General features: G+C 37.9%; 1 protein-coding gene across 1 annotated transcript; it reads left to right on the top strand.

Annotated features, from left to right (window-relative positions):
* Positions 1-89: 89 nt before the first annotated feature.
* On the top strand, positions 90-4,970 carry LOC127961271 (iroquois-class homeodomain protein IRX-6-like). The gene is made up of 7 exons (XM_052560321.1): positions 90-661; positions 1,487-1,750; positions 2,189-2,298; positions 2,413-2,708; positions 2,827-3,465; positions 3,722-3,833; positions 4,430-4,970. Exons 1-6 carry the CDS (start codon positions 596-598, stop codon positions 3,826-3,828), a joined length of 1,482 nt encoding a protein of 493 aa, XP_052416281.1. The 5' UTR covers positions 90-595; the 3' UTR covers positions 3,829-3,833; positions 4,430-4,970.
* Positions 4,971-21,049: the final 16,079 nt, after the last annotated feature.

Genomic DNA, 21,049 nt, shown 5'->3' with positions numbered 1-21,049 from the left:
TACTGTAATGAAAAAAAATTAAGAATGATTTAATGTTTATATTTATTCTATCGCTTTTAGCAAACCCAGTAATACTTTTTGCACTCTAAGTCTTGGAATATACTCATGTTTAAAAAGAAGAGGAAAAAAAACAAGAAAAAAAAAACAGAGGGGACAGGGGTGTGCAAAACACACCTCAAGAAAAGCGCGAAGCATGACGTGATTGGCAAAGACATCATTCTATCCTCGCCGTCCCGGGATTAGAATGACGTCACACTGATACCCGTGCATGGATGAATTCTAAAGAACTATAGAGGCACAAATAATAGCACAACCACAAGTTCATATCTTGCAAGTCTTACGTTATCCTTTAAGCTTTCTACAGCTGTTTAACAACAATATTTTTGTACTTGATGAAGCTTAACTCTAATTTCTCATTTCCTTAAGGGGATTATCTTTACATATAAAACTAGGGCTGGCGTAAACATCTTCAGTGCTTCCCAGTTAAGTGCAGTCATTTATTATTGAGCGAAAGGCCGAGTGTGGAAATGTGTGTAAGACGGTGGATTTGAAGTAGATTTGGTTTCAATCGATCAGCAGGAGAAGAATATTGCTTATGGTAACAAAAGAAGCAGCTATGTCTTTCTCTCAGTTTGGATATCCTTACAATGCAACTTCTCAGGTAAGCATGACAATTAGATTATTATTCTTTTTCTCATTAGATTCTTAATGAGCGCAATGTTGTCGTTTTTCTTCACATTCTGTCATTATATTTGGACCCCAGTAACTAACACTACTAGGTAGCATCAGATTGTTCTGTCACTAAGTCCTAAAGTAAAGTTAGGCGATATCGTGGGGTTTGTCAATATTTATAGTAATGGGTTATTTGAATTATAAATGACCTCACGTGTTGTTGTAAACGTGTAAATTACCTTTACAGTGTAATTGTTCAGAGTGAGAGCAGACTCCTCCCTTTGCCGGTAGCCTTTTCCGTCTGTGTGTATAAACTAATTATACATTAACAGATAACGGATAGATAATTTTGACAACACAACTTAGGCAACAATCAATTATAGTTGTACTTTAATGTTAAAAAGACGGCTATGTTGTGAAAAAAGACGCCGCGCTTGATGCTGGTTAACTTTGTAACCCTGACGCAAAACTAAACAGAAAGTTTGACTTCCAGCTTTGACAGAAACATGTTTTTACGCCGAACGTCTACATTAACTCACAAGAAATAATGTTCGCCAAGTTTTAAGTAAATGTTTATGGATATTTCAATCATTTAAGTCTGAATAAAGTCAAATTCAAGTACACCTCTTGAATGAAACGCATTCATGAGAACAAAATACAAGTGCTTTCAAGCAAATTCAGTTCCACACAAAGCTTTTTAACTTCACCTTACCTCATTTTTATGTTTTAGCCTACTAAGGAAACTGTGCGCATGCTTTGTAACGCCAATTTAAACTGACATGTCTATCCACAATTATCATTTTTCTTCATGCAGTTTTTCGTGTCGGCAAACCCCAGTACGACTTGCTGCGATTCGATTTCCAGGTCGGTGACGGAAGGATCGAGCGCGTCTCAGACCGCAGCCTCCTTCTGCTGTCCCTCTTATGAGAACCGGCTGCTGGCTAGCACGCGCACTGAGCTCAACGCCGCGCTCGGGATGTACGGCTCTCCCTACGCAGCAGCAGCGGCCGCCGCCGGTCAGAACTACGCCAATTACTTTCCGTACAGCGCCGACCCCTCTGCCATCTACTCCAGCCTGGTACGTGTAGCCCTCTCATCAGATAGAGCGCGGGTCCTCTGTTCCATCGATTGACTCATTCAAGTCACGGCTTGTTATTGATTATTTTGGCTTGGTAAGAGGACCATGCTGTCTAGCTGTTGGGTGAAATAACTTTGAATAATCACAAGATATAAACAGACAATAAAGAGATATAGTCATCTTGTTTGCTGTAAAAGGGCTTAAATTGGTTTAATTTGCAATGAACAGAAATGTGTGTATAGGTTAGCATGTAGGCTAAGTGATGAAAAAGTTATAACTTGTGGACAGTAAAGAGATAAAGTACCGTTTCTAAATAATAAATGCGCTTAGCTCAGTGCCAGGAATATGACAGTTAAATCTAATTTTTAAATGTATTAAAAGTTTTTATTATTATTATTAATAATAATAATAATATTAATATTATTTATTATTCTCTAGAACCCTCAATATGAAATCAAAGAGGGATCAGGCAGTCTTCATGGCACTATAACCCAACCCACTGCCTACTATCCATATGACCACTCGCTGGGACAATACCAGTATGACAGGTGAGATTTGTCTCTGCTTCACCTCTAATATGAAATTTTGATAAATAATAGATATTGCTTCAAATACACGTTCTGTTGACCATTTTAAAGATGCTACTTTTTAATTTGATTCAGGTATGGGACAGTTGATTTTAATGGGTCAACCCGAAGAAAAAATGCCACGCGGGAGACAACAAGCACTCTTAAAACATGGCTTTATGAACACCGGAAGAACCCATATCCTACAAAGGGTGAGAAGATCATGCTGGCCATCATCACCAAAATGACTCTCACGCAAGTGTCTACCTGGTTTGCCAATGCTAGAAGAAGACTAAAAAAAGAGAACAAGATGACCTGGTCCCCCAAAAACAAAGCAGGCGATGACGGAAAAGAAGACCTCAATAAGAGTGACCCAGACAGTATTACCAAAGGTACCTCATAACACTTCTCAGCTAAATTACATTCTTTAAAATTAAAAGAAAAAAAGTATTAGACTGTTTTTAAATGCATGTGAGTGCCCACTGAGTATCTCTCACTGCTCTTGCACAGACTCCAAAGACAGTAAAGATGAGCGGGACCTGCAGTTCAGTGACCTGGATGACATAGAAGACGAGGACTGTGACAAGCTGGACAGTGACTGTGAGAAATCAGGTCAGGATGACCTCTTGACTTCCTCCCCTCCAAAGAGAGACTGTAACCCTGACCTCCCTCTCCACTCGAACTTCCCATCTTTTCCCTGTAGTCTAAAGAGTTTGGGGGCTCTGAACCCTGACTACCTGGATCACCTGAGCTCCAAACCACAGCAGCAGCAGCCCTCACCTCAGTCCAACTCTATCAACACTGTGGCACTCTCTCACTTTGAGGCATCGGAGAAGCCCCGGATCTGGTCGCTGGCACGTACAGCCGCAGCAGGGGTTGTATTAGGCACGCAGCATGGTGGTGATGTACGAACTGGGCCTGTGGACTGTCAGATGCAGGGAGTCAGGTTGCCCACAGTCGGAGGAGTGCAGTGTGGAGAGCTGAAGGGCCTTCAGGACCCTACCAGTCTCAGCAATACGGAAAGCCTTTACCCAGAAGGACTGCAGGGGATACACAAGGCATACAGCAGTGGGAGCTACAAGACCCTCCATCTTCACTCATCATCCTATCCTGGACTGACAGAATCCTGCCAGTATTCCTCAATGGAAGGTACAGCCTTTCTGTGTTTGCAGAGCTATAGAACAAGTCCAAGTAACAAACATAAAGTGTCACACAGTTATCCAGTGTTTGTAATTCTAAACGCTAGTCAGCTTCCGGTGTAACATTTCAATTATTAAAAATACCTTTTTTCTAACTAATTACTTTAGATATGCAAAACGAAGGATATTAAATACAATGTTTGTGTATATTTGATCATTATTTGTGTAGTTTACTGACAGTTGTGATCTCTTGTGTTTGTGTACAGGCTTCGCCAGTGCAGGAAAGACAGAGACAGAATCCAGTGAGCTCAACACATGTCCAACAATCCAGGATGCCAAAACCACTGCATTCAGACCTGTGATGAAGAGGTGAGGCAGGTGAGCATGAGTCAATATGAATTTATTGTACCCATTCTGGTGGTGTTTGTATATAACTGATATCTCTCACATAACGACCAGATTGAAATGAGCATTAACACATTGCATACTTAATATGTAAGAAAATATGTAGGTGTAAATGTATCTGCAAACTATTGTGTATGGTTACAGGTTTTTCGAAAAATAAAAATAAAGAAATCCAATCTTGTAGGATTACATAATATCTGTCACCCACAGTCTGCATTCATGTAATGCCATTACACATACTCTCTAGTAAAGTATCTTTGATAACAATAAACATTTGTGCTGTGCAGCCATCGGCTTAACTGATGAACATTATTGGATTTCTTTAGCTACTTTAGCTATATTGCACAACAAAACAAAACAACAACAAAAAAACAGCAATGATGTATCTTTCCACTTGGCATCTGTTTGTGTGTTTGATTTGAGGTAATGAGGAATATGTGTCCTCTATGTTCTATAATTCTTTGTCACAAGGATTTCATCACACAGTTATCCAATATTACCTGTCATTTTAGCCTAACTTTCACAATATTGCCGCCTTCTCATACATTTCACTTCTGCCTCTGAATTAGGACTGTGGAAATGCCAATAAACACGGGGACATTTTTATGATCTACATTATGCACTATGGAACGGAGTCAACATGGCAGCAGACACTTGAAATAGCAGCGCGATGAATATGTGTGCTCTTTCTGGAACTGTGAAAACTGGAGCCAGCCATAATTTTGCACAATATGATTTGATGGTGTCAATAACTTTATGCAATGTTTTGTGTATGTATGGGAATAAATTGTGATTTCTTATGTTTGCAATGGCAATCGTAGTTTAGTAATTCTATTTATCTATTTATTGTTTGATTATCCATCTACTTTATTTATCCGTTACCATGTGTCCTATCAAGGTTTTGTTGTGTGTTACATTTATTTCTCTGTGGTTATATGCTTAATGTTATGTGATTTACTTTTTTTGGAAGCTGGTGTAAAATATACGGTCAGTCTTTTTACTTTTATTTACCTATTAACAATAAATGAGGTTGCGATACTGTGCTCCTGAGGAGTGTGCTATGTTTATATCAAGAAACTGTGAATAAATGTCATGTTGTTGTTTATAAAATATTTTCTATGAAATCATTTTCTCATTTTTGTTTATTGATTTCCGTTTATAAATGAATCCACAGCTTTATACAGTTCAGTTCATCCTCTTGACTCCATGCCTAAAGCCGGCACGTTGTTAGAAGGTCATAAATTCAGACTGGGACGTGAATGGACTGTGGAAAAAAAAAAAAAAGGGTACATCAGTTTCACATTGTCAGTCTTTAATCGGAATTGGCATCAAACACTTTGTTACTGTTCAGGCTCAGAGAAGCAGCAATTGGTTATGAATGCAGCTTTGTCTCCACCGCGCGCGAGCAGGTTCATCATCATCAGTCGGTTCTTAGTTAACAAAGAGGTCACGCGGGAGCATCCATACCATGAATCGCGCATCAAGTGTTTTGATGTTGATCAGTCAACTGCTCGAACTAGCATCCCCGGGGATCTTTAAACATCCAATTAAACTTGTGAAGTAATGACTGGGCTGCCTCAAAACTACAAAGAAAAATATTTTCCGTTTATCTACAGTGTTAGACTATTTCCCTATGGAGCAGGCAAATGACTCGGCATGCTTAATATCGCATTAAACTGATGAAAAGTATAAGCCAAAAAAAAAAAGGCACACTATCACGCTTCTAATTCATGTCAAGACTGATAAATGAAAAGTGAAAAAATAAAACAAGCTCTATTCTACAAACTTTTCTAGATAAAAATGAAATCTCGTCAATTAGAAAAATAAAAACTAAAGTGATGACCTACTGGTCAGGGTCCTGTAAATTAAGCCGTCGAAAGAGACATTATTTCAGGACGGATTGAAAGATTAAGGCATGTAATAACAGTATTAGGTCTATTCAAAGGCGCTGTGGTCAACTTGTGGTCGAACTGAAAGGAGGTCGAGCAGACTGTCGATGTCACTTGCGTGCGGCGCAGAGTTCTTCAGAAGGAATTTAGGTTGACAAAGATGCTCCTGATATTGCGATAAATAATAATAAGAGTTAATACGAGTTTACTTAGGGTGGAAAAAACGAAAAAGATCTTATGTCAGCAAAACAAAACAAAAAATAAAAAAGGCTATGATCATAATATTTTTTTTTTTACACGATAATAATAACAAGTCAAATAGGCAACAATATTGTAATATAAATGCTTGCATTTCATTCCTTATAAGAATACATTTTGGGGGGATTTTGAATGTTTTAGCTACAACAGTTTTTACTGATAAATGCAGGCAAAAAATAAATACATAATTTTTTTAAAAAAATAATAAAATTATATCAGAGGTCTGACACCACGCAGTTGGCATGCTTTGCCTCTTATTCCTATATTATTGTTTTATTAAAGGTCAACGGACTATCATTTGGATTATCCCTCAGCATCTCCACTACCAAGCAATCTGTCCAACAGGCGAGATCTATTTCTACAAATCTCTCTAATATAATCTCTCAAAATCATATTCTGAATACTGTTTTGATTAAAAAAGAAAAGAAAAAAAACAAGCAGCGTGATTGGCATAATGCAGCAGAGTAACTTGAAAGATTGAAAACACCGTTGTGTAAAGCTTAATAGCAAAGTCCAGCTTGCTGTCCCACGTCTGATCTATCACTTGACATGCAACACAAATTCACACGAGAAAATAGAAAAAAATATATATACACATAGATGTGAATTATACACTCTTTCTCTCTGTATAGAAGCTGCTAACACTGATTTTGAATTGACAAGTGTCAAGCTTGTGCATCGGCCGCATAAAGACGTTTGCCATGTGTTAAATATTTAAAGCAAAGGTAATTAAAATGGGAGCTGTAAAGAAGAGCTGCCAAACATTATTGAAGGTAATGATGCATGTGCAATGGGATTAGTGCGGTAGCGCTATACCTGAGGGAGCCGGCAATAATAGCATGGATTCCTGCCACAAAGCATCAGGCTCATACTGCAACTAATAGATCAATTAAGAGCCTGTCTTACAACAGGTTTACACCATATTAAATCTACACCAACGAGGGCAGAATAAGACTAAAACGTGCTTTCGCGTTAAAAAGGGGAGAGTAGAAATGTGTCCTGTGTGTCCTACAATGTGGTATTCTCCCAAAGAACTGCATCCCTGATTCTGCGGGTACGTGGCTGTTGTTCAGACTGTGCATTAGTCTAATGGATGGGTGCATGGGGACACATGCAATGCATTATGCAGAGTGCATTGAATGTAAATGGCGTTACAATAATGGTCCATACTGAAAATGCCGAATACACAAAACATTTAAATTGTTTAAAATGATCACAATTTTACTTGAGGGAGCAAATAGATAGATAGATAGATAGATAGATAGATAGATAGATAGACAGATAGACAGATAGATAGATAGATAGATAGATAGATAGATAGATAGATAGATAGATAGATAGATAGATAGATAGATCAACACAAAGCAGTGGCATGGCTATAGTCATGTCATCTCACTGTGCTAGTTTAATTACGGGCTGTTGTAGCGATAGCGGCCTAATCCAGAACAGATTTGCACTAATCTCCAGTAATAAAGACGCAAGAATAAACACCACCGCATGACTGATAAACAAAAAGATGAAGGACTAGGCCATCAAGTGTCATTTTTAACGAGGCATAAAATCTGGTCACTTGAACCGTGAAGATGAAATGTGTTTGGGTAAGGCTTTGCTTACCACGCAATCAACTAAATACGGAGACCAGCCAAAAGTCCAAACGAGGAAAACAGTTTAATAAACATATGCTACTAAACGTCTTGCATAGGAATGTTTGTGTAAAGGTAAGGAGTATAAAAATATCAGTGGTTCGATCAAAATCAATACGTCATAATGAGAGAAGGCGGCGCGCGCTTTTGTTTGTGGATGTGGCGCTACTCTGTCATGGCCGGAGGAGCTGACGCCTCGACACACACAGCTCTGATCCGCAAGTGTGCAGTCAAACCTCCCGCTGACAGTCTTTCTTCTGCTCTTCAGCTCTTTTCCAGCCCCGTCGCCCTCGCATCGTGTAGCGAGCGACGCGACCAAACAGCAACGCTTCCATTCCAATCAATGGCTTAACACTGCAGGTTTGTTTATTATAACGTGAGAACTCTAGTTTTGATAACCTATGCGAGACCGTAAATGTTTCCCAAAAAGGAGAAATGCAAAACCATTATTCAAACATATAATTTTTTCTTTATTTGATTTCTAAAAAACATTAAAATGACCAAATTTTTGTCAAATCTGTCTGCAATCATATCTCACTATTGTGAATCTGCAATAAGCCTTTACAGCCACACATTACGTTCAGAACAACACTGGAACAGGGACTTTTTAAAATAGCCCAAGTTTATTATAATTTCCATAAAGCCATATAGGCCAACATTTTATGACGTGAAAGACTCTTGATGCAATAATTTTTATGAATTATGGAGATGTGGCATAAATGGTTTAGATTTTGATAAAGTGTAGCAACTGATGAGCCAGTGTTAATCTTTATAATGTTAATTCAAGTCGATTTAAAAGAGCTTTTAGCAGGTGATAAAAAACAAAAAAACAAAAAAAAAAAACATGTGAAGCAAAGTATTTTGATGTGTATGACCAAAATGAACAATATTTCATGACAAAGGTGGCTCAGTTGCTGTGTCCAACAAAATATGTTTTGGTTTAATATGGTAGCATTACTTATGTGAAATTATACAGATTTAACAGCCACAACTTTACCTGTTAGCTTTCAATACAGCAATACATTAACCAAACATGATCATTAGAACATTCTTAAAACAAATGTTTAATATTTTCTGATTTTCTTTTCACTTTATCAAAATGATGATGCTACATTAAAACTAAAACCACATTCTTGGACCATAACATGATACTTAATGGGGATAAAACAAAAATAGCAGGAAATTGCAACAAACACATAACACAGATAAGTCCAAACTAATTCCTTAGGACATAAACTTTTATTTTTTTAGAGTCCATTGAATCACTGGTATATCATATTCTCTGCTGGCCAATGTGAAACCTGACTATAATTGACAACACCACAATTATTTGTGTCAAAGGTCAGCAGAGGGTTAACTATTGAAAATTAGGTTATGAAGGTTTTTCCCTTTCACCTCAAGACTGTATGCTCGCAGAGCATATGATTGTGATGTTAAACCAGCTAACTGGTTCTGACAGAATACCAATGGTCAATTCATACTAATAAGGCCGAGGATGATGACAACAACAACAACAGCATCTCTTACAACAATTTGCCCAAATCCAGACAAAAGAGGTAAAGTGAAGGTGCCATTTGATGTGTCCCACACAGTGCCACAGAGGGAATATGAGAGAGGATCTCAGTAATGATGGCTCAGGGTTCAAATGTTGATGAGGGGGACAATGAACACACTTCATTACATTTTGTCAAAGGGCGCAGTGAAATGTGTGCAGGGCTTTGTTTCTGTGCATGTCTCTCCTCATGGAATTCCTGGTCGCCGATGTTGCTACAAGGTCTTTGCTAATGAGTTTTGTCAAAGATAATTACGGGCTCCTCATGGTGGCCGCAGTGCTCGATGAAAAGCTAGCTTTGTATGTCTTGTGTGTGGACAGTGCATTTTCATCCCCTTGCACTCTGAGTGACCCGAATGACCTGACCCTCTCCTGGATGAGCTAGGGCTGCTGTCCTGCAATGACGAAGTCCTGCCTGATATAACTCAACTAACTGTACCTTGTACTAGACTAATCTTACACTAGTAGTCTACTACTTATATATAACCTTATCTTGACTTGGTGGGAGACAACAGACATAATGTTCAAACAGAGTCTAAATGTTGTCTTCTCTATAGCTTCAGCAGAGAGCATACAGTACTTTGATCCTCACTGTGATACTGACACAAAAGGCTTTCACCCTGCATACTCATCCGGATTCAGATGGTCACATAGGCCTAAACCATCTCAGAGACATGAGAGACATTTTTGTTCATTTAGAACATAGGCCTCAGTTAAGCCTTGGTCAGGCACGTGTTCCTCTTTTTCTATTTGGTATAATGTGGAAGTTCTGATATATGACTTCATAAAACTTCATACAAAGTTTTGTCATCGTGTCTGTTAAGTTATTCATCTTCTTCTGTTTTATCTCCTTTTTCTGTGGCTTCACGTTTGACCATTTTTCTGTTTGTTAAGGTTTGTCATAAGGCTCACAACTCACTCAATGCACATCACCTCAACACATATACAAACAAAAGCTTGGGGTCAGTAAGATTGTTTTTAAAAAAATGTCTCATGCATTTCTTTGATGAAAAAAAAAAGTTAACATTGGGGAATATTATAACTGTAATATATTTTGAAATGCAATTTATTCCTATGATTATTCTTATGTGCTGATTTGTTGCTCAAGAAGTATATAGTTATCAATGTGGGCTGAACAAACTGCAACAGTCACTCTTCAAAGTTTTAAATAGGCTATTTATAAATGCTGTATATACAAATACACATCTATAAATCTGAGTGTTCAGTGTTTCATGACTGTGAACTGTAATTACACAGAAATGTACTCGCTGCCTTTTCAACATAATTGTAACTTATGTGTATTTATGTCTGTAAAATATGATAAGACAGAAATGAAGCCACTCCTTCTTTTCAAGCCCTAGCACAAATTTAACAGCCAAAGAGTTGGGTGAGGGAGTAAAGAATTCATGGATGATATTCACAGAATGTTGATGTTGATTTTTATATATATTGTTTTTCTTTCCAGCCTTTCTCCGAAATATGTTATGCAGCACGCATATAACTTCCCAAAATATCTCAAACCAAACTTCATTCTACGAGTGTAAAACCTCAAAATCCCACTATTGTAATTACTTTGTGTTCACATGAGAAACGACAACGATAGGAACCCATTCAAGTGAAAAGTGTGGGGCTAGTTTGGGCCTAATCAGTGGTAGTTCACTTCAGGTGTGTGCTACAGTGTGGCTTCTACATGCCTCCCTTCACTCCCCCTGCTAGGGGTCTGCGGCTCTGTGGGAATCTCTTCTGTTACATTAAACTCCACTGCGCAAGGTAGTCAAACACAAATTATTCTGACAGAGAGGAATCTCTGCCTACCTTTGCCATCCATCAGCTTTTATTAGGATGAGGCTGAGAACGAAGGCAAATGTGTTCCATTGAAGAAATCCAAAACTTTTCAGTAATGATACTCAGTCTCCTCGCTGCAGAAGTAACAGTTCATGAAGTTACAGTATAAAACAGTTCTTGACACTCTCATTTCCATAAACCCTCTGGAAACTTTACCACAAACTCTTGACAATTATCTGCAACTCGCAGCAAGGCAGGTTTCTGGAGGAGGCAGGTGAGAGTGAAGGGTTATCCTGGTAGCATGGCATTATGACACTGCTTTACAATCATTTATTCCAGAAGACGGTGTAATCAACAGGGGCTGTTGCAACACGCCTACATACTGTTCTAGCTAGGTAAACAGCATATCCCAGCAGCCTTGGGCACTGAATGCAGACCACACATTGTCACAGCTCACTTTTAGACTAGACTACCATAAAAAAAAAGGCCCATTATGCGCGTGTGGGATTTTTCGCCCAGTTAAAAAGCCCTCTGGGCTGTGGCCAATGACAGAGCATCATAATTATGCATTTTATTGGCCATCTCATTCCAGCTATGACTGATTCGGTTCCCAACCCTAAACGTTTCCATTCGCTCTTTCATGTGGGCGGGCTGACAGCGCCACAGCTTGCCTGTTTCAAAGGTGGGCTGACAAATATTTACGACCTGACGTGAAGTCACATATAATCAGCTCTCATGAGCTGTTCGAGGGGAATCGGTTATTGGAACACGCTTATCTTTTACATTATAAATGATTCTTTGCAGGAGCTCTTGATGTGGCTGGCCAAAAATAATAAGTGACACAAGAAAATAAGAAGTTTCTTCAGCATCATACATAATGAGGGGTTATCAGCAAAAGGTTGTTCGCTGAGAAAATGGTGGAAATAAATCAGCGGCTCACTCCCTCTACTGGTTCAAGTTTTAACTGCAAGCACGGGAAGCCTCAGCCTTCTACAGTCTTTTCTAATACTGGAAAATCATCCCAAAGGGGATGATTATGATGACAATCTTAGGAAAGTAGATTGTGAAAATATGTAGAAGATCAGTTCTGACACTTGACACGCTAGCAAGGAAAGCTTGTGTCATCTACAGCTAGAAGAAACTACAACTAAGCTATGTTTAAAAATAGCATATTTAAAACTGTAAATTATAATTTCATTACTAACAAAACACAGGTGAAAGACATGAAAAAGAAGCTGTTAATGCAGACAGCGAGCAAGGATGGCAGGGCAAAAGGTGAAATGAGATAATATCATCAGAACGTCATTAATAAAGCACTACTGAAATGCTCTAAGATAACAGTTAGCGGCCTGGTATCAATATGTGTCAACTCCATTTCTCGCATTTCATTTTTCTTATTCCCAGTCATTCCTAATCCTAATATCTTCACGTCTTCTCATTCAGCAGGTTAGAGATGTAGATTTATGACAGTAATATGTTCCTTCCCATACTTTAACTGCCCACGAGGCCTTATGGTAGGGGTGCATTATCCAAAATACATATTTCCCTCTATATTAGGAGTTATGGGGATAGCAATCCTCAAAATGAGAGCGATAAATCACTATTATGCCATTAATGGGAGCACGGTTCTGTCATTTAGGGCGCACTAAGAGTCTGAGAATGGAAGAGTGGGGAGTGTTCAGATCACTATAGGAGCAGCACGAATCTGGTGGTCCTGAGATCTAGCTCTGTTCTGCTGACGCTTCTCGCATCTGTTATGCATTTCTCTCTGACTCTGCTTCTTTGTGGTCATTCATCGAGACCCCGCGACAAACTAGAAACGCATTTTCGCCATCTCTGTGGCAGGGGATGCTAGCATAGAACATATTAAATTTGTTACTAATTTTAAAACTTGGCAAAGCAGGCCTCGTTTCTGCCACCCGTTTTCTGTAGACACGTCAGTTGAAGCTCAACGTGACCAAAACCACAATACAAACAGGGCAAGAGGAACAGCAGCTCCCTTTGTGCCCCACACTGTAAATGTTTATAAAAAAGGGCTTTTTAAAACTAACTGGACATAATGACATTACGCTAAACCAGAGCTCTAAAGGGGCGGAGGTGCATTCGCTCTATTCTCATCCTGTGCCTCAGCAGCAGATAAAAATGTGCTGTTTAGAAGCCAGACCGAAGCGGAAGAGTGGATTGTGCAGTCCTACGGAATTAGAGGCCAAAACACTTCGATCAGCACAAATATCCATGCAGTGCTCTTCTGTAGGACTTTGTTCAAAATTATCAAATAAGACATCTAGTTGCTTCTATAATAATAATAATAATTACAAGGGAACTTTAATGTGATATTATTAATAATAATAATAATGACAACAATAATACATAAAATATAAAGCATTTAATTTAATTAAATAATAATCTCACTATTTTTATAAGCGATCATACCTGACGATAATTTCACTACTACCAATATTATTTTAAGATTAATTAATTGGCTATTTGTTTTAGTGATTATTGACAACAGTTACTTCTATTTATTTGTTTCAATAATAATTTAATTAATAAGATATATTTGTTCTAGTCACTTTTAGCAACAATCATTTATGTTCATTTAAGTCTATTTTTATTTATTTATTTATTACATTTAACTTCATAATTGGCTATATTTGTATTAGTGATTATCTGCTATTATTATTGTTGTTGTTATTATTATTATTGACAACAGAGACTCCAAATATAGAAGGGAAAACAACAAATATATATTTTACTAATATATCAATTGTTAAAATATCTAAAAGTCTCAGACAGAGCAGTCCAGAGCTCTGAATAAACCACACAGCAGTCCTTCATTTACATTCATTCATGAGCTCTACCTCATCACACACAACAATTTCTAGAGACAAGGTCAGGGACCCTAGAGGGCTGTACTCCTCTGTGTGTTTGTGTATCTGTCTATCTGTGTGTGAATGCGACTGCTTGTCATGGAAACATATTTGATCCTTGCTTTAATTATTTTGCCCCCCATCCCTCCCCATGATCATTCAGTGTCTGGGCGGCCATGTTGGCTCTACAGCAGGTCTGTGAGTGCAGCTGTCACTAGTGGAACTGCACTGACCTCTAGAGACCGATCTCTCCAGGCACAACATGGAGTTTCACTTACCCTGACAGCTCTGGCAACAGCCCATAAGAGTGACAGAGAGAGAACAGACTCAGGTAAACCTGTGGTCACCTGCTAGTCTCATTCATTCACAGCACACACACACACACACACACACACACTATCCTAACCACCCCAAAATCTCAGCACACTGAAATTCACCCCTGCACAAAGCAATCGCTGGTCTAATAGGTTTAGCATCCTTTTTTTCTCATCTATTCGATAAATTACACCACTCATTGTTATCCACAGTTCATCCACTGTGTGTGTTCATGTACATTTGTGTTAATAGATTTATTTGACAAAATATTATTTTGTTTCCCTGGCAGTACATAAGAAATAAACCTATAGTATAAGTCATAACCATGTTGGTTTTCTTAAAACATGACACTTATAAACACTGGCATCTACCTAAAAACAAATATGAGTCATGGAGAAACCCTTCCCTCTGAAACAAAATATTTTCATACTAAATATTAATGTCAGAAGGAGCCTGTTAAAATCAATGAAATCCTGTAGTATTCTAGGAGAGAAGCCAAATTATATATATATATATATATATATATATATATATATATATATATATATATATATATATATATATATATATATATATATATATATATATATATATATATATATATTTGGATTAGCAGGCTGATAGATATACAGACATTTCCAGCTTTTTCCAGCATGTAAACTCTTACTCATGCCAAGGGAAATGCTATTAAATTGCAAAGAAATGTTAGTTCTGGTTGTTAGTGTATGTTAAACTATTATTTTAAGGCAGCCTTGATATATAATTGATGCTGATATGTATTATACATACCGTATTCGTGGTAGGTTTGTGTCTTCGCTTCCCAAAACCACACACTCCACTATCCCGAGTCCCAGCCTGTAGAGGAACATGTGGCATCTCGTTCAAAACTATTCATTTTTTATAGAGTTTCACACCATTGCTGCTATCATCATCATCAGTCCTTATATGTGACAAAACATGATGGGAAACATAGAAGTGTCTGGAGCCATAAAGGACAAATTTAGCTGGAGCAGTAAAGCCTTACTCCCCGGAGGGAACATAATAAAATACATTTAAATGAATATACACACTCTTTGCAAAAGTGGTGTACTGACTTCTGCCTGTTTAAATCATATGGAGGGCACAAGGACTCACTGATCGATTTCACCAGGCCTGAATATATGAGGATTACATTTTCTGCTGATACGAGACTGAAAAATTACACTTAAAGTAACAGAAACCAAACGGAAAATATTAATGTCAATACATTATAATATAGTATAATATAATATAATATAATATAGAGTAAATTAAGTATAAGTTATAAATATAGTAAATTAAGTAGCTCTCTTCTCCTGACTAATTAAAGTAAATTAAAAAATTTTCATCAGTATATATATATATATATATATATATATATATATATATATATATATATATATATATATATATATATATATATATATATATATATATATTTGTGTGTGTGTGTGTACACAATAATACCAAGTTTTCTTTGAGGGCTAAGGTTGGTCTGTAATTTTAATTAGCTGTAAAAACAATATCATGAAAAAAGTAAATGTGTGTGTGTGTGTGTTTATGTAGAAATGTAGAGGTGCACAGATGCATAGCAGCATAAGGCAGTGTACTGATTAGGGCCGTGTGTAATGCATGAATCAAAGGGCACGGAAAGGAACCAATCAATCTAATTAATGGGAATCCCTGGTGAGGAGTGTGGGCAGAGTTACCCAGCTGTACAATCTCAGTGACCTCCCAGCTTAAACACACACGTGTATACAATCATTTCCCAAGCCCTTATTTAAATGCACCCACCCAGCCTAAATATACAAGACCAAAAGTTCATTCTTGATGAACTAACAAATACTAGCATATGCATGCATAAACAAACACGCACACAAACAAACATATCAAATTACAGCGACTTTACAAACACCACAGCATCCAATAACTGTGTTTAGGACCAAACAAAGCCCCCTACAACACCGCAAAACACTGCACAGACTAGACATCTCAGACAATGTTAACCCTAAAACCTTGCAGATGCACAACTGATGCACACGCTGTAACCTGGACCTGCGGTAACACATGCACTGTGTCAATGTTTCTGAGCATCACTGTTTCAGCTGAGGCCTCCACATGTGTCTGCCACATTTATCTGCCCTAGAGGACTCTCTCCAACTGGGGGTCCATCAACCAGACAGATGAAAAAGCACACGTATGTCATTTAGCCACTGAAAGCTGTGGTGTGTGTTTTCTCTGTGTGTGTGTGTGTGTGTGTGTGTGTGTGTGTGTGTGTGTGTGTGTGTGTGAATGAGTCAGCGGAGAGTGAGTGGCAGCAAGTTTGGTCTTCATTATGATGGCAGACTGAGATCGCAGTGCACTCATTTATGTGCTTCTATAATTCTATACAACTCCATTTTATTATTAAATAGATATGCAATGATTAAATTATATCTTTTAGAAATTGAAAATTGAACATTTTTAATTAAATTCAAATTAAATTAGAATTACCAAGGCCACATTGTTGCTAAAGTCTGTTTTGTACCTTTAGCATATACTGCCAACCCTAATAGCACAGGTGGCAAAAAGAAAGCTACATGATAAATAAAAGCTTTTCCACAAGCTGAGGTTAATATTAAAATATACTGTAGAAGATGCACAATGTCACGAACACAAACACAAATACAAAACACCATCTCTGGAAAACATGACATTTAAATACTACAATATACATGAACAGAGTTGTAAGGTAAAATCCTAATATACATATAAAACTGATTAAAACCATTAAGAAACAATTATTTAAATGAAATACCATCAAATTTGAGCAGTCACTTGTAAATTACAAGATGAACTTCTTTTTCACGTCCTAAAACTTTCACGTCCTAAAAATACTTAACAGTATTTATTGTAAACTAACATGAAATGTAAGGTTAGATCAGTTTTTTTTACCATATAGTAGGAGAACTTCCATTAAACATTTATACAGTCTTTTACAATTGCACAGTATATATAACTGTTATATTAAAATAATAATTGAACAAAATATCTTTATTCATATTATACAAACGACTAATTTGAAAACTCACACGCATTATCCATGACTTGATTTAAACCGGGATGAAACCTTTGACCTCAAGTTGGAGGATAATGTCTAAGCCAAGGGGAATGCATTCATGATACCCAGCATGAATCAGAGCCCATGCCATCGTTTTGGACGTTAGTTTAAGATTGCTCGGTTGCATAGAGCTCCCTTTAGTGCTGAGCGGACTTTCATAAAATTGATTTTCTGAGTACACCCTTTTAGCAGCTATAAGCTTGAAATATGAACCCTTCATTGCTGAGAGCATTTCTTCTCAATTTTTCCCCCTCTCTCTCTCCTTTATTTCTTTTTCTCTTTTTATTATATTTTTTCCCCCTACCTCACTCCATAACTAATGATCCGGGGAGGGAGCGTGTTTGAAATTCTCCACAGTAACCATTTTCATAATTAAACATTTCTAATTCTGGAGCTTTGGCTGGCTCTGAGCAAACAGGCAGCCGCAGCGAAGTGGGAAACGTTCGACGCCTTTCATTAGAGCTCTTTTTAAATCAGTGCTCTGGTTAATGCATGCGCTAATGAAGCAAGAGGACATTTAGCATCCCTGCTCATTAGGAGCTAAACTGCGGCCATTTGTTTGTACAGCAGAGGGAGAGGGTTATCAAAGCGTACGGTCAATCACATTTAATAATGGGGAGGTATTACTCTTTAATGAGTTATTTAAAATTACCCAAAATGCTATTCATCCGAAAACGAGTGTCCTTTGAGGATGCTTGCACGATAAAGTAAACACTTTTTTTTGGGCCTAGAAAAAAACGAGGGCTTTATGCTTGGCACAAATTACAAAGCAAAAGTCAGACTGGTGAGCGCGAAGGTGTGGTTGTTAGCGCACGCTTTTACAAATACGTTCAAATAATTGACAAGTTTCCTTTCAACCGGAGAAAGTGGATGATATATTATAACACGGCTCTTTTAAATCACACGGTTCAGTGGCTTGACACTAGATGTCAATTCATCAGCGCCGACAGCCAGCCGCTATACAGCATTTCAGCTGAAAAATGATACATATAAATGATGATAAACACAACATATTTGTTATGCTGCTGAAAATGGGGCCGCGCCGCGCTGAATGCTCACGGTACCTTATCGGCACTGTTTACATTATTAACATGACTGGAAATAATAATTGGCCATATATTTCTCATCGCCTGCCAGAGGTGCTTGACATTCTGCGACGGTTTGTAATGTAAATGACAAAAAAATGGTATTTATTCCATATCTTAAAAGTCAATGAAGTGATGGAGGAGAGAAAATACGCCAGCTACAGGTGGGGGTCAATTATCATTTGAATAATCGAAGCAGCAGCGTGACAGACCCGAGCCTCTCTCAAGTGTGACACGTTTTTATCTTCATGCATTTCAATGAAGTCAGACCTGTACATAAAAGGTTATCACCTAGGAAACATATTTGCCTAAGCACAAGTTAAACAGGCGAGTGAGATCGGCATAGATATTCAATTTAGCCAGCCAACCTTGAACTATAAATATTTCAATAAAACCCAATGAGAGCGTTTTCTCTCCCTCTCTCTATCCCCCTTTCCTCCTCCCTTCTTTGATCCAATTCCATTTCAGCTGTGGGAGATAGGGGAAGGAGGAAAGGGAAAGAGAGGGGGATGGGATTTATAAGAGGAATGGAGAAAGGAGAAGAGGAGAAGGAAGGGGTGTACTGTAGTTTAGCTTAATGTGCTGTTAGATGCATCTGGCCTCTAAAACCTGAAGGGGGAGAAAGAAGGAGCGAGGGAGGGACACAGATTGACAGCAAAAATAAGAAAGAAAGAAAGTAAAGACAGAAAGAAAGAGAAACAGGGACATTAATTTAACAAGTTCGCTCCGGGCAATGGTGGGTTCTACATTCAGGAAATATTAAATAATCTATGATTTGTTGGTTTCTCTCTATATCTGTCTTCAAATAGATCATAATGTAGCACGACCCTCCAAACAGTATACAGACTTTCTCACAGGTTTTCTCAAGACATGTTAAGCTTCAAGTTTACCAAATTCCAAATTTGTCCATATTTAAAGCTTCTGGCACAAGAAAGCCTTAATCTTCTCAAAATATTCATATTCTTTCCAATGAAAACTATAAAGTAGTTACATATAAAGAAACACAAAGATTTAGATCAGTTCTAGTGGGAGGGCTTTGAAAATATGACAAATACAAAAGGCATATCATGTTTTCCTGTGATAAGACAAAAAACTAACTACCTTTTTGTAATGTAAAAGTGTGCACAGTCATTTTTCGTCTGCTTCTAGTTGTTCTATCGGTCCAAAACAGTATGTTATGCTGCTTGATTGTGCAAACTCTTATTGGTCATCATGTATTGTTATTATTATTATAATCACAATGGTTTGTAGTGCAAATAATTGCACTGTTCACAGCACTTTCTTTTACACTAAAGTAGGCAGACAAACAAAAAGTTGTAAAGCACTCCAATAATCCTTTTTTTTTATTTTATTTACAACTTCAAAAAAAAAAAAAAAAAATCACAGTGTAATTATTTACCTATTGCTGCTAATTAAGTGAAGTCCTACACATTCACAGTAAATATCTTATGTCAGGATTGAAAAATAAGGTGGATACGGATGTCCCATTTTGTATTCATATTCAACAGCACTAGTCGACTGATCTCTAATACAATGCCAATACATTTTACAGTTAATAAAAAAACATTTTTTTATTCTGAATAATAATATTCCTAAGCTTATTTTTTCCACTAAATATAATTTCATTCACAAGTCACAATAATCTCAACTGTTTGTCATCTACCATCTAATAAATTAATTTTTTAGGATTTTTTTTGTCAGAATCAGCTAACTTTTGGGCATAGCACTCTCACACACTTCCACTCAGTGCACCCACATCACGCAAACTCTCTCTCTTCCTCCCTCCGTTCTATGCCACAGCAACTGACAAGCTGCTTAACTGACTCTCAGAGCATTCTGGAGAGAAGAAAGAGCCCCCTCCTCTGCAGGACTAAGCCACCCATAGAGACCCCGATCAGTGCGGTGTTGTGACAGAGGACCTGTCAGTGGGGCCAGGCTACAGTATCACTGGGCTGATTTAGCACAGTCCAGACAGGGTGACAGAAGGTGAAAGCTCCAGCTATTTGTCACTGCTGTGCCCGTGTCAAAGTGTCAGGTGTGGGGACAGAGGGGGAGTGCAGCTGGGCTGATAGTGGAAGAGACAGCCCCGTATGGTCCGAGACCCAGCAGCCTGTCAAGCAGGAGTCAAAGTCTGGTGTCTTCTGGGGAGCTAAACCCCTCCTATGTGCTTTCTTTCTTTCTTTTGAGCAAGCTGATCTCTTTTTCCCTCTCTGCCCATTTCTCACCAAGCCTTCCAACATTTTCTTAGCATCTCTCTGGAGGAAATCTTTTATTTCTCTTCTCGCTGTCTCGCAAAACATCTTTAAAAACATGCCCGTCTAAAACCTAATCTTACTCTCAATTGTATTTCCCAGGCCACAGTTCAGCTCACAGATCAGAAGCGGGGTTAGGACAGCTGTATAGATGCAAGACATCACACAAATATGTCAGAACACCGATAAAGACTGCGTTTAGAGACCAAAAGAACAACATGGCACTACAAAATATTTTTCACAGTTTAAGCTACTTTGTCTTTAGGGTTGGTGGGGAACAACAACTGTAATTTAAATAAGAAAAACAAGTGGACTAAAAGTGGAATATTGTGATCACACCACAACAAAGTATCCACAAAGTACTTTAGCCAAATAGCCACAGTGCAAAATAGATTTATCCTCGAGACCTGAAATCCATCGAG

Source organism: Carassius gibelio, chromosome B7 (genome assembly GCF_023724105.1).
Source record: "Carassius gibelio isolate Cgi1373 ecotype wild population from Czech Republic chromosome B7, carGib1.2-hapl.c, whole genome shotgun sequence".
Lineage (NCBI taxonomy): Eukaryota > Metazoa > Chordata > Actinopteri > Cypriniformes > Cyprinidae > Carassius > Carassius gibelio.
This window is presented reverse-complemented; position numbering and strand designations above follow the sequence as displayed.